The sequence below is a fragment of the Falco punctatus genome (assembly GCF_963210335.1).
Source record: "Falco punctatus genome assembly, chromosome: 8".
NCBI lineage: Eukaryota > Metazoa > Chordata > Aves > Falconiformes > Falconidae > Falco > Falco punctatus.
The window spans coordinates 44,729,951-44,742,975 of record NC_137588.1 but is presented as its reverse complement, the minus strand read 5'-3'; the positions used below and the strand labels follow the sequence as shown (position 1 = coordinate 44,742,975).

The 13,025-nt window shown below is 57.4% G+C and overlaps 2 protein-coding genes across 2 annotated transcripts; both read right to left on the bottom strand.

Annotated features, from left to right (window-relative positions):
• Nucleotides 1-3,641: 3,641 nt before the first annotated feature.
• Nucleotides 3,642-5,388, bottom strand: SLC35A4 (solute carrier family 35 member A4; the record flags this gene model as incomplete). Its single annotated transcript, XM_080397970.1, has 1 exon — nt 3,642-5,388. The coding sequence occupies one exon, from the start codon at nt 5,386-5,388 to the stop codon at nt 4,441-4,443; it is 948 nt and encodes a 315-aa protein (XP_080254096.1). The 3' UTR covers nt 3,642-4,440.
• A 73-nt stretch (nt 5,389-5,461) lies between these two features.
• LOC308068064 (SLC35A4 upstream microprotein) lies at nt 5,462-6,652 on the bottom strand. Its single transcript, XM_080397980.1, has 3 exons — nt 6,523-6,652; nt 6,303-6,401; nt 5,462-6,172 (listed from the first exon to the last, which is right to left on the bottom strand). Exons 1-3 carry the CDS (start codon nt 6,535-6,537, stop codon nt 5,975-5,977), a joined length of 312 nt encoding a protein of 103 aa, XP_080254106.1. The 5' UTR covers nt 6,538-6,652; the 3' UTR covers nt 5,462-5,974.
• Between the last annotated feature and the right edge of the window lie 6,373 nt (nt 6,653-13,025).

The window sequence follows — 13,025 nt, the reverse complement described above, 5'->3', positions numbered from 1 at the left end:
CCTTCTCAGGCCTTACTTATAGATAGCTATGAGCAATCTGGGTCCCTGGTGAGCGTGGGATGCCAGCAGCCCCCTCTTTCTGCCCCCCTGCTTAATACAGCCCTGTTCCAGGTCTGTGCCCATGACACAGCCTGGGACCTGCTCCATCCTGATGGACGAGCCCTGCAAGTGTTGGATGTCACAGCCCTGGGCCTGTAGGTACTTGATGCCCCATGGTTGGGCTGGTACTCCTAGGGGGCTGGTACCCCAATGTCAAGTGTGAGGCTGGGCAGGGAGCATGGTGCCCAGCCAGGGAGCCCAGGCATGCAGGAGGTGGTTGGACATGGTCCTCCCTTGTCTCCCTCTGCTTCCAGGATAGTGGAGGAGGCAACAGAAATTGCCATGCCTGATGCCCAAGCTGCCACCGGGTGTCCACAACTGGTGCTATCCCAGCACTGTTCCAGGGGTGTGTGCAGCAGCCCCCTGCAGATGGGCACTCAGCCATGCAGGGGTGAGGGATTCAGCAGATATCCTGCAGGGTCGGGAAGGGTTGGCCCATGGAGTGCTGGGGCTGCTTCCAGGCACCGCTGCAACCCAACTCCTGCGCTGGCCTCTCCCCAGCACTGGCAGCCTCTTCACTCTTACCGTGGAGTGGGAGCTGGAGGGTGGCAGGTACCAGCGCTCAGCCTTCAGGATCCTGGCATCCCCTGGGGCCACCGGGCTCTGCCCCAAGCTGTACGTACCAGAGCTCTGGCTCTGAGCTGGGACCGAGCCATGTCACCTCTTTGGCACCCCCATAGTGCCTGCTGTGGAGTTGGGGGGACTCAGTACCCAGAGGCGAAGCAGGAGGGACCCTGACACCCCAGTGGGAGCCCATGGCTGGGAGCCAAGGGGTTGCCACCACCCCTTGGGAATGTGGGTTTGATCCTAGCATGGCCAACCCGTCCTCGAGCTCCTGTGGATTGGGGCTCAGCTGCCTGGCACGTGGGTCCCAGCCCCATCCTTCTCCTGGGCTGTCTCTCACCCCATGCCCAAGGGCACCAGCCACCGGCCACCCGCTGACACTGGCTGCCTGCCCTGGATTGTCAAGCGGCTACTGGAGGGGAACAGCCTGATATTCCTGCTGCCGTGTGTGGCGCTGCCAGGTAGCACCAGGGATGGGGACACTGCTTCTGGGTGCCCCCTCCCTGAGGTTTTCCCCCATCCCACCCCCTGCCTGGCATTTGGTCCCTGGCTGCTGCCCAGGGATACTTGCAGTCACTGGAGGCTGGACACCAGCTCCACTCATCCCCATCAGCCCTGACCCTGGGCCAGGCACCGGCATGTCCCTGTGCTGGTGGACCCCTGTGGCCCCTGCCCAGGGCTTGCTGCTCTCCCAGACACCTCCAGAGAAGAGATCCTGGCGGCCCTGGGGTTGGCTGAGCGGGTGAAGGGGCTGGCTAAGACCATCTCAGCCACATTCTGGGACCCTGTGCAAGAGGTGGCAGCACGCTGGAGGGAGATCTGAGGGCTACGGCTAGAGCTGGCCTCCCTGAGCAGAAGGTGGCCGTGGCCCAGCTGTGGAGAGCCCTGCAGGAGCTGCAGGTGGGAGAATGCCCCTGGCCACCAGATGGGACCAGGATGGCACAGATATCCCCCAGTCAGATCAGTTCTGGGCTCTGTCCTGGTGTTAGAGCTCCTGTACAGCACTGAGGGCAGGTGTTGGGGGCTGTCTGCTGGCAGATGAGATCATGAGGGTGGGATGTGTCCCTGGAGCTGTGCTATGCCTGGAGGTCTCAATCAGCCCAGCAAGGACCCCTAGCCCCCTTTTCCAGGTGCTAAAAAGCCAAAGGCGGGAGAAGAAGCAGGCAGCGGCAGAGGTGCTCAGGACAAGCCAGATGCATCAACCCAGTACCAAGGTGGGCACAGGTCAGGCCATGGACCCCTCATCCAGGGGCAACCCAGGTGAAGAAGCCTTGAATCCTGGTTGCATCCCTATAACATCTCCTTCTCCCACAGGACTGGGTCTCTGCAGGGAATACAGTGCCGGGCCAGCAACCTGGGACCCAAAAGCCCCTGATCACTGCCAGCCTGGAGCCAGCAGGTCTGGAGCATGGGGACAGGCATGCGCTCCACACCTGGGTGGCTGATATGTGGGCACAGAGCATCACTTCACATGTTGGGGAAAGGCTTCCCTTGGGCTAGAAGAGGCCTCAGTCCTTTGTTTAAACTGCTTTTTTCAGCCACACCACGTCATGATCATTCCCCTTCCCTCCCCCCCCACAGGACAGCGTCCCAGTGAGAGCAGCCAGGGCGGGGGGCAGCTGAGCCCTGACGAGCACAGGGCAGGGTCTGCTGGCAGAGCCCTCGGCAAGCGAAGCGCCACAGCCACTGGTGAGTGGGGGCTCACTGGGTTCCTGCCTGCTGCTCCTGGGCGAGAGCAGTGCCCAGGGCCTGCAGCCCTCTGCACCATGTCCCTGGATGCTGTCTGAGCCCACTCTGCTCCCTGCCAGACTGGGAGCCTGTGCCAGCTGTGCCCATCGCTGGATGCCCAGTACGCCCTGCCCAAGGCACAGAAGCAGCAGCTGCAGGCTCAGCGCTGCCTGCTCCTCCAGTGAGAGCTCAGGTACTGGGCAGTGTCGGGCCAGGAGATGAGTGGAGAGGTGGGCACAGGAAAAGAGCCCATCATTGTGGGCTTCAGGTTCCCCTCCTTCCCTGGCACTGCTCTCCATAGGTAGGACACCCCAGGGAGCAGAGACAGCCCAGAGCTGCCCTTTCCTCGTCCTTGTTCCCTGCAGTGGGATGCAGCTCACTGCCAACGAACGGGAGGTGGCTGTGCTTGGCCAGAGCCTGGAGGCAGTGCAGAGGAAGTGGGAGGAGGACAAGTGGGACCAGAAGTCCTTGCTGCAGGGTCACCAGCAGAAGATGCAGGCCTGCAGGCAGCACCTGCTGCAGGCGGTAGGGGAGGGCTGGGGACTCATTTCCAAGCTGCTGGGGCCATGCCAGGCATCCCCACAGGTGCTTCGGGACCAGCAGTGCCTGGCAGAGAAGCAGAGGGATGCCCTGGACTGCAGGCCCAGGCTGCTGCTGCAGGACATTGCAGACCTTGCTGCACACAACCAGCAGCTGCAGGATGCCCAACAGCTGGGCTTGGCTAATGCTGCCTCACAGACACGCTGAGCCAGCATCCCAGGGTGGTGGGGACAGCTGCCCTAGCAGGCAGGCTGGGATCCCTGCAGAACCCTGCCACCTCAACCCCCACTCCTGGAGTGAGCCACTAGCCCCAGCCCTGATGTCAGGGGACCAGCCAGGCCCAGCTACAGCAGTTACACAGGGCAGGGCCTCCCACCCTGCCTGCTGAGAGCTGATCCCTGCAGAAATCTGGCCCCAGGGAGGGGGCTTGCTATCAGAAGAGAGGGGAGCACTTCACCCCTCTGCTCCCACAGGAAAAACCACGCTCTGCTGCTGGGCACCTGCCTGCAGGAGCATAGGTTCAGGTACAGCCCTGCAGGAGCAGCAAGATGGGCACAGTGGGAGGGCTGGTGGCCCCCAGCTGCTGCCATGTGGAATAAAGCAGGTGCCTCTCACCAATATGTGTTGTCAGTCTCAGATGTGCCCCTGGCCCCCAAACCTCTGTCAAGTGCAACAGATGCCTTCCTGCAGGGAGGACAGACACACACACATGCTGTTGAACCGTAACTTTAATAACCCTGGCCAGAACCAGCAGTGACTTCTGCCTGCCAGGAGCTCACCAGCTCAGCATCAGTACAAATTTGGGTGCCATTTCCCAGTGAAACAATTCCCACATCCCCCCATTCCCCATCTGCTCCACACAGGGCAATGACACCATGCCCAAGAAGGGGAAACAGAGCCTGAAGACAGTAGCCCTTCAGCCAGAGGCTGCAGCAAGGAGAGGGCTAGAAAACTGCAGAGGTGGGAGAGAGTCCTGGACACAGTGCGAGGGTCTCCAGGCGGCAGCACCTGGCCTCGTGCAGACAGTGGGGGGAAGCACCATCCACAAGAGCCAAAAAGGTGTCAGACCAATGCAGGGCTGCCTGCACACAGATGAGCCTGTAGCACAGTGGAGCTAACCGCTGCTGGAGCATTTACAGCCACAAGAGCAGGTGCACTCTGGTGTGGGGAAGAGGGGGGAAACAACCTGAGAATGTAACACGCCATATGAACAAGGGGCTCAGGACCCACCCTTGAGACTGGGCACAAAGCCTGGCTGGGCTGGGGCAGGGCCCAGCTTACCCCCTGGAAACAGGGCCAGGGCACCCCCTCCTCAGCCCTCCTCCTCTGGGAGGTCCCTGCTAGTTGTGCGTGCACCCACCAGTAATGGTTCCCCATGAACACCAGTGTGGGGAGGCCGGTGGCCTGGGCACCACCCTGCTTCTAACACCAGCCCCAGCACAAACACTAAACACCCCTGAGGAACAAGTAAAGGCTGCCCTGGAGCATGCAGGGGCAGGAAGGCAGCAGCTACGTCACTCCATAGTACAAGTGAACAGCAAGGCCAATGCATGAGACAGCAACGAAGAAGAGGAGGGTGAGCTGCAGATTGAAGAGGGTGACAGACAGGAGGGCATTGACCAGGATAGAGCAGGAGATCACGAAGAGCCTGGTGATGTTACTGCTGTGCTTCATAACCACGGACATGATCAAACCGTTCAAGGCCTGGCTGACCACAATCACCAGCACCCAGGAGGAAAAGCCCTCCAAGAAACTGCCCTCTGTGCTGCTCCAGAAGTAGCCGATTAAGTTGAGTAGGACCCCAAAGAAGTAAAGGAAGAGGTTCTGAAGGCTGAGAGGCAGTGCCTGGGTTTTCAGGATGGCTTCCGTGTAGACAGCAGACAAGCCCGATATCAGGCAGTACACCAAGATCAGCAGCAAACCCACCAGCGTGATGTGCAGCTGCATCTTGGAGGGGCTGCCAGGATCCTGCAGGCCACCACAGCTGTAGCTCACCCCAGCAGCCACCAGCAGGAAAAGAGCCAGCCATTTGCGCATGCTCAGTCTTTGTCGCAGGAAAAGACTGTAGAGGAGCGCAGTACTGACGATCTTTAAGTTACTCAAGATCTGGTAGGTGCTGGGATCCATGAAGAGCTGCATATGAACCACCAGGTTGTTGTTGGCAGCATAGAGCAGGGCAGAGAGGGCGAAGGGGGCAACATGGTGCCATGACACAGTAACTCCTAGCAGCTCCCGGTCCCAGGTCAGCAGGAACACGAGGGAGAACACCAGCTTTGTCAGCTCAACGAGAACCACAACGGATGTGGAGCTGAAGGGGATCCTCCCGTCCACCTTGCATCGGGTCAGGAGGGGAGCATGAGAGCCATATATGGCTATGGATGAGACCAGCATCAGTCCCCACAGCCCCCTCCGCAGCACCCAGTTTGTAGAGCCAGCAGCATTACCAAACATCACCATTTTCAGGCAGTAGCCAGCAAGGGTGAGCTGCTATCAGTGCAGAGGAAGCCAGACAGACTTGCACCCTAGAACATTCAAGGAGAGACCAAATACCATGAATTTAATGAGCCTGATTAAAACAGGATGTCACCTGCTACATTTATGATGCTGCAGAAGAGAACGGTTTTGTCTTTCATTAGGAAGAGAACTACAAGCCTCCCCAGGAAGCCACACAAAGCATGTTCCTAAGGCAAAGCACGCACTTGGCGGAAGGGCGTACAGGTGGTGAGCATGATGGCATGTCCCAGGCATGTCCTTTCAGTCTGCAGCGGCACAGGGAGAGAGATGAGGGGAAAAGGCAGCTGGCAAACTGTCAGCCACCAGTGCTTCCAAGCCACTGTGAGTTAGCAGAGTAATCCACTGCCACGATGCTCTAATAAATACCCATAACCAGACCCACTGGTGTCTCACAACGAAGTGGTGGAAAGCCCTTTTCCAGTGGAAAAGAACACTGTACGTGACGTGCCTCTGAAAGCCCTAGGAACCTTCCGCACCTGTTAACTAAGGAGTACCATTCCTACAATCGCTGCTGCCGAAGGGCTTCTCACTAGTCCCGACCCTTTTTCAGTGAATTGAAATAGTCCCGGACTGTCTTTTCAACATTGGGAACGCTGTAGTTCTGAGCAGCGTATATCCCGGTGCAGGTCCCAGCCACAAATCCCAGGACAGCCGAGAAGCGAAGTCTGGCTACCAGGTAGCCCGCCAGGAAGCCTTTGAGAAAGGGCGAGGCCAGCAGGGAACCATCCTGAGGAGAAGAGCAGAGTGAGGAGGCTGCTGGGCAGGGCGGGCCTGTGCGGGGCACGCACAGCGCGGGGGGTTTTACCGAGCCCCCTCACGCCGGGGGGCCGGGCCGAGCGGCAGGAGCCGCGCGTTACCTGCCCCACACCAGCGTGGACCTCGTCCTCCACCCTGCGCTGCAAGCTCTCCAGCTGGTCCTTCAGGAAGGCGAGGTCCTTCAGCTTGGGCAGCGGGTCCTGGGGAAGACACGCAGGCTGCGCCCGGTCTCGCCTCGGCAGCACCCCGGCACCGGGGACCCACCCGGCGCCCCCTCAGCCCCTGGCCCGGCCCCTCCCGCCGCACCGCTGCCCCGCTCACCTTATCGTCCGCCATCTTCGCCGCGCAGGCGCCGCTGATTGGGCGGTGGGCGGTCACCTGACACTGCCGCACCCCTCACCGCCGCCATCTTGAGGCGGGGCGGGGGCGGGTGGGTTGCCGCCATCACGGTGGGGGTTGCCGCCTTCCTCCCGAGGCCCGGCCCTGGCCCCCGGGCCGCTGCCGGGCTTCGCAGAGCATCAGAACCCCCGCGAGCTTCACGGCCGCGGTCTGGGCTCCTCAGGGCCCGGCTGCCTTCCCGCCGTGTGGGGTGGCTCTGGCTGCTGCTAGTGTTGCCCCACGGAGTGGTGGCTGGTGGTGGGGAAGGAGACCCCAAGGGCACCGCTGGGCCCCGCGTGCGCGGGAGGAACCGGCCTCAGTGGCCCTGGAGTGGGGTTGGGGGCAGCTGCTTGTGCCTGTGGCCCAGCTGTGCCCTGAGCAGCAGGTGGGAGGCACAGGGGGTGCGTGGCCTGGCCTAGCTGGGGCACAGGGGCCTTCGGCCTGGGTGGGTGCGCACGTGCATGCCCGTTCTCAGAGGGATCGCTCCACGTGACTCCCACTGCCAGGGCCTGTGGGTCAGGCCGGCGCTCGCCCTGGCCAGCACAGGGTGTGCTCCTTGCCCTGGGCCAGCAGGCTGGCAGAGGGGACCCCAGTGACTTGCCTGAGCTGGGCTCGGTGTTTGGGAGCTCCCTCGGTTCTGTCCCAGGGGGTGCTGCCGTGGTGCTGGGGTTTGGCTGCGGCACTGGGGCAGCCCCACGTACTGTTGCACTTCGGATTACCCCACCTGCCCCTTCTCCCCACCCAGGCAAAGCTCTGCCTTGGGGTGCCAGTCACACCCTAGTGGGAGCGACATACCCTGACGCTGAGTTTGTTCAGGTCTGAGGAGGGAGCAGCAGAAGATGAGCGGGGGCGGGGCCTGTGAGGGGTGCAAGAAAGAACTGATGATGGGATGCTGCTGCCTTGGGGACAAGCTGCAGCATGGTGTGGGAACAGCCTTCTGCGAGCCCTACAGGGACAGTTCTGGCAAGCAGAGGTTGCTGCAGGAACGTTTTTATCTGCTGCACAGAGGGCCAGGAGCGGGCTGAGCCCAGCCTTAGGGCCACTGCCTTTCATTTGTTCCTGCTTCCTGAACTGAAGAGGGAAGCAATGGGGGGTCCCTGATGGTGGAAACTTTAGTCTTCCTCTGCCCTTGTGCTTCATGCCTGTGAGTGCTTTGCTGTGGCTTTTCAGCGTAGCTCAGAAGCTAGCTGAGGTGACAGCAAGTTGTACAGGGCTGTGGCTGAGGGAATCCCTTGCTGGTCTGTTTGCCTCTACCTACAGCCTCCCAAAGATGCTGTCATCTGCTTGTGGGCAGGGGCTGCTGTCAGAAGAGGGGATATGTGAAGAAAAATGCCAGGGAACCACATGGAGTGAAGGCACTTGAGTGAGAGAGAAAGTCCAGAGCTGCGGTTCAAAGGAAGCACTGTCAAGGCTGGCAGGGCCCAGCTGTGCCCCCAGGCTGCTGGGACTTGCCACTCCGCAGGAATTGTGACAAATGCATGTTTCAGATGCTTGGGTAACAATTTTGTTAAAAATTGGGATGTTGGGTTTTATGTACATGGTACCCCCATGGATGCTGCACCTTTAGGTGTGAATTTTCAGAGCTGTGCACTAAAACAGGAAGCATGCAAGAGCATCAAGACAGACCTGTGAAGGCTTCTGGGCTGTTGGGCTGCTGGCTCTCAAAATTAATTTAGACACATTCCCCATTTATATTATACTGCTCCCACTGAGAAGAGGAAATGAAAGGGACTGTGCAGTCAGTAGCAGGTGCAGCATGAAGCAGAGGCAGTTAATTAATAGCCAGTTTAAGTAAGAGATGTGAGCATCCCACCGTCACTGGTTTCCTTGCTTTGCAGGATGCCAAGATTTAACCATAGATAAGCGTGAACTTCGTGAACCTGCCGTTTTCCTCAGTCACTTTAAACAAGCCCACTTTCAAGCAGGTGTTTTACTGCATGAAAGGAAAAAATAAATAAATTGGTGTGATTGCAAGGGTCTGTCTTGGAGCACAACCACAAAACTTGGGAAGTGCAGGCTGGCTTCGTAAATGTGAATGGTGCTAAAAAGCAACACTTGAGGGCAGCGTAGCACTATTGAACAGTCGTTGCTGCTCAGCTGTAGCTATTTCCTCGGGGAAAGTGCCAACCTCACAAGCACTTTTCTGCAGCAAGGCCATGTCCGGATTTTTCTCCATTGAGGCGCGCAACCCTGCCTGGCTGGCATGCACGCCTGTTTGCCGATAATTTGGTTTAGTTCAGCCTCATGAAGTGACCACCGTTGCACAAGTCTGTTGTAAAGCATCATCATGCTCAAAGTATTCTGCACAGTTAACCGGACTGACTTGCTCTTTGGGAATTACATGGATACAAGATTTACAGATACAAATAAAAGTAAGTCCTGATAAATCTTTCTAGCTCTTGTCAAGCTTCTGATGAGCTGAATGATGGTGCCTGCTGCCACTGTCATTTACAGGGACAGGCTTTTGGTAATTATATAGACACTAACCTCTCAACCCCAAAATGCAGCAGTAAAACAGAGGAACTCTCCTTTAGCCTTAAACCCAGAGTCACAAAGATGTCAGCATCAGCAGGGAGTTATGTGCAAAAGAGGTAGGATCAAAAAAAAACCACCAAAGAACACCTGGGAAAGGCAACTCCTTAGAGCTGCTGCCCTGCTTTTGGCAGACTGCAGCCTCATGGGCAATGTGTTTGCCCTCCCAAAGGATGCTCATGTGCCTGATGCCAGGCTGGTGGTGAGCGCCCACACTCCTGCTGACTTCTGCCATCCACCATGCCCCTGTGGGATGGAAATGGCTCCTAAGCCAAAAACATTTCTCATCCTAAACCTAGCAAAGGCAAGGCAGCTTTCAGCTCCATTCTCTTCTTTAAATATTGGTCCATGTAGCTGAAGTCAGCCTGAAAATTTCTGGGACTTCCAGTAGTGATACACACATCCATCCAGAGAGATTTTGGGCTGTAATAGAAATGCAAGTTCCATAAAAAGAATTCCTAAACCAAAAGGCTAGAATTTGGGAGCACTCTCTCCATCCTCCCCATCCATCTGACCCAGACAATTGCTGTATTTGTGCAGTGCGTCAGACTGCACTGGTGTCTTTTCATTCCAGGTAAAGAAGATGTACAAGAGCAGGGGTAAAGACACTGTTGTAACAGGCACATGCATCTTCTGCAGAAGAACTGAAGATCAGTTTTTCTAAGTTCATGGTAAAAGCCCAAGCACCTGCTCTGCAGTGGGTCTTTGAGACAACTCACATACCAGCCACCCTGAGGTCAAAAAATGTCTGCTGTATGAAGCAGGATGGATGCATTACTACAGGCAGTGATAGTGTTTTCTGGTCGCTTGGAAGGAGAAAAGACCAATGTGTGCCTCAGAAAGGACCGCTGACCTGCCTAGGTCTGTAGTTGCAATGAACAGGAGCTGGGCTTGTTTACATCCAAATGGCACTAACAAAAGCTGATGGGCAGAGAGCTGAGATGTGAGGAACTGCTGTGAGAAGCCTCCTTCTTGCTACATCCCAGCTCAGCCCTGGCCCCAGGCCTGGTTGGAGGGAGGGCACAGCCATGCTGTGGCTGGCTCTCTGCCTTGCTCACCTGGACCCTGACTGTGAACATACCTCCCTGCTTGAGCTTGGACCTACCTCATTGTCACTGCATGGTGGTGGACCTTGGACCTGCTCAGCTCACCTTACTGAGGTATGGTGGCATTGCTGCTCTCTGTGGCTCACATATGGATATGCTGCTCCCTAACGCCTCTGCTACATCCTGAGGGCAGGGGAGAGCTTCTCAGGCTCTGGAGCAGTCTGAGTGTTGGGGAAAAATGTTCAGCAAGACCACCCTGCTGTTGATGGGACTGATGGCTGTGGCTAGCTTTGTTTTTAGCCCTTTGAGGCCTGGAACCCATCAATCCCACTGCAGAGCTGGCTGCAAAGCTCAGCTCCTCATCCCTTACATCTTCCCTGAGTGGAGGAGCAGTGGAGGGAAGGAAAGGTAGGGCAAGAGCAGTGCCACCTCTCACTGCTAAGGGTGCCCTCTGTGGCTCTGTGCTTGCCTTAGCGGTGAGCAATAGCTGGGGGTTGTAGCACTGTGTCAGGCGTCACACATGTGACATGGCTTGGGGCCATGCTGCTGTCCCCCACAGCTTGTGCTCCAGGGGCCCGTGTTGAAGATGCCCTTTAAATCTGCTTATCACCCCTCATGGGCCTGGCGGTCCCTGCACACTGGGCTCCAGATTGGGGTAGTGCCCGTGTCACTTGCACACCCCTGGCTCCTGCTGGCAGCCGTGGCACTGGAGCATTGCTGAAGCAAGGCTGTGCCTGAGCACTGTGTGATGGCCAGGGACATCCAGGGCATTTGCCCGCTCATGGCAGTGGGCATGGGGCTGCGGGAGGGACGCCACTGCCCTGCTGGTGCATGCCAGCAGTGGGCCAGGCTGCACCTGTGCTGCTGACACCCTGCGGCACCTTCAATTGCCCCAGAAGCTGGAGAGTCCTAAGTCACGTCTCATGTAGGATGCTGCAGTTAGTGCAAAAACTGAGCTTATGTGTGCTGTTGGGGGACCTCAAGGGGAATCTGGTTATCCTGTTTGCTAGCTTGGGTGACAAGCTTCAACTTGTTCTGAGGCTTGACTTTCCTGCCTCTGATTCAGCTCTGCCTGCATTTCACTCTGCTAGCAAAGGCTTTCACCTTGCTGTTTGCTCGGCCCTGGCTCTGCCCTTGACCAGTGGCAGGAGTTAAGCCTTTGGCTGGCAGCACAGTTTCTGCTGGAACAAGGTTGTGCTGTCAGGTTTCCACTGGGTTTGTGCCGGTCTTTCTACTTGTCCAGTGCTAATATAAGCTGAACTTATCAGCCTTCTTCAGCCAAACCTGAGTGAAGGTGGTGATGGGCAAGATAAGGACTCACATGGGAAGGGAGCAGGGGGCCAGGAAGGAGGTGTTTGTGCCCCATGAGGATCTCCGGTGGATTTGGAGGCGGAAGCCCTCAGGGACTACAGGGGAATTGGCTTTGCTGCTCATGCAGCTGCTTCTGGCTGTTCCATATTGCTGAGCTCAGCCCTGATGCCATACATTTACCTTGAATCTCAGCAGTGCCTGCAGTGTTTGCTCGGTGCCCTTGGGAACACTGCTCCAAAGCACGAGGTGGGTGATCGGGAACCACATCCACTTGCCCGTGCCCCAGGGCCAGATCCCTCGGGCGCAGTGCTTGGCTCCCTGCACCCAGGGGTATGCATCTCCTACCATGAGCAGGAGGTCCCTCACCTACAGCAGCACAGCTCTCCCCGCTCTAGCCAGTGCAGCACCAGGCACTCAGCACATCCTGGAGGCCTCAGCAAAGAACCCTGACACCTCTGCAAACCAGCAGCCTGAGAGGAGTTGGCTCTTTCTAGTGGCCTTTGCTGTCACAAACCCTCCCTTAACAGCCCTTTCATCTACTGTTTTTGTCTTTTGCGCAGATGCAGTACTCAGAGATTAGGCTGCAGATTAAGGTTTTACTGAATCCCGAAATGGGTTCCAACTCCCAGTCCCAGCGGGACAAATGTACAGCCAAATCTCTGAAATCCTGCTGGGCTAGAGCTGGGGAAAGGCATTTCCCACTCTGTTCTCCATATACACAAAAGATGGAGCCCTGATACTTGCCCTGGGGTGCTTTGCCACTTAACAGCAATTTTATGCTGGGAAGGAAAGCTTGGGAGAGACGCAAGGAACTGGAGCTGTTTCATGGGTGACTTTAGTTAAATGAGAGGAATAAGCTATAGCTGATCCCTCTTTACTCGGGTCACACTGAGGGCAGAAGGTCTCATCACAGAGAGCATTTCCAGTCCAGGAGAGTGGTACCAGCCCGTGAGGGCCAGCAAATGCTGTCCTACAGGCCTCTCAGGCATCCCTGGAGCCTTGCTACATTGGCACTGTGTGAGAGGAAGGACATCTGGGTGCTGGCTGGCCCTGGGCTGCCTATTGCCTGGGCGTCTGAGCAGGTCCTCAGGGCCTTTTGAATCCCAGAGGCTTCAAAAGGTGGTTGAGGAGCTGGGTCATAGGCTGTCTGTGCCTCAGTGTGCCAGCTGAGCTGTCGGGTCTCCTTGGGTGGCTGGGGAGCACTGGGCTCCGCAGGCTTCACGTGGCTGAGCCACTGGTGGCCTGTGGTGGCTGACTATAGGGTGAGGGTTTTCCAGGCTGCCTTCCTTCCAACAGAAACTGCAGTCAGCCAAGCTTTCATCCCACTGTTCAAAACAGCATACCCAGATTTTTCTTCTTCCACTCAGAGGGGGATACTGGGTGGTGTGGCTGGGCTTCTGAGATGAGCTCAGGGAGTTCCCTGTGGAACAAATAAGGCTGAAGCAGTGCTGTCGTATTGGCCATGCTGAGCTGCACCACAGCAAAGCTCTGCCACAGTCTCTGGTAACCTGGCAAGCAACAACCCCTGTGGTCACCATCCTGCCCCATGGCACACAC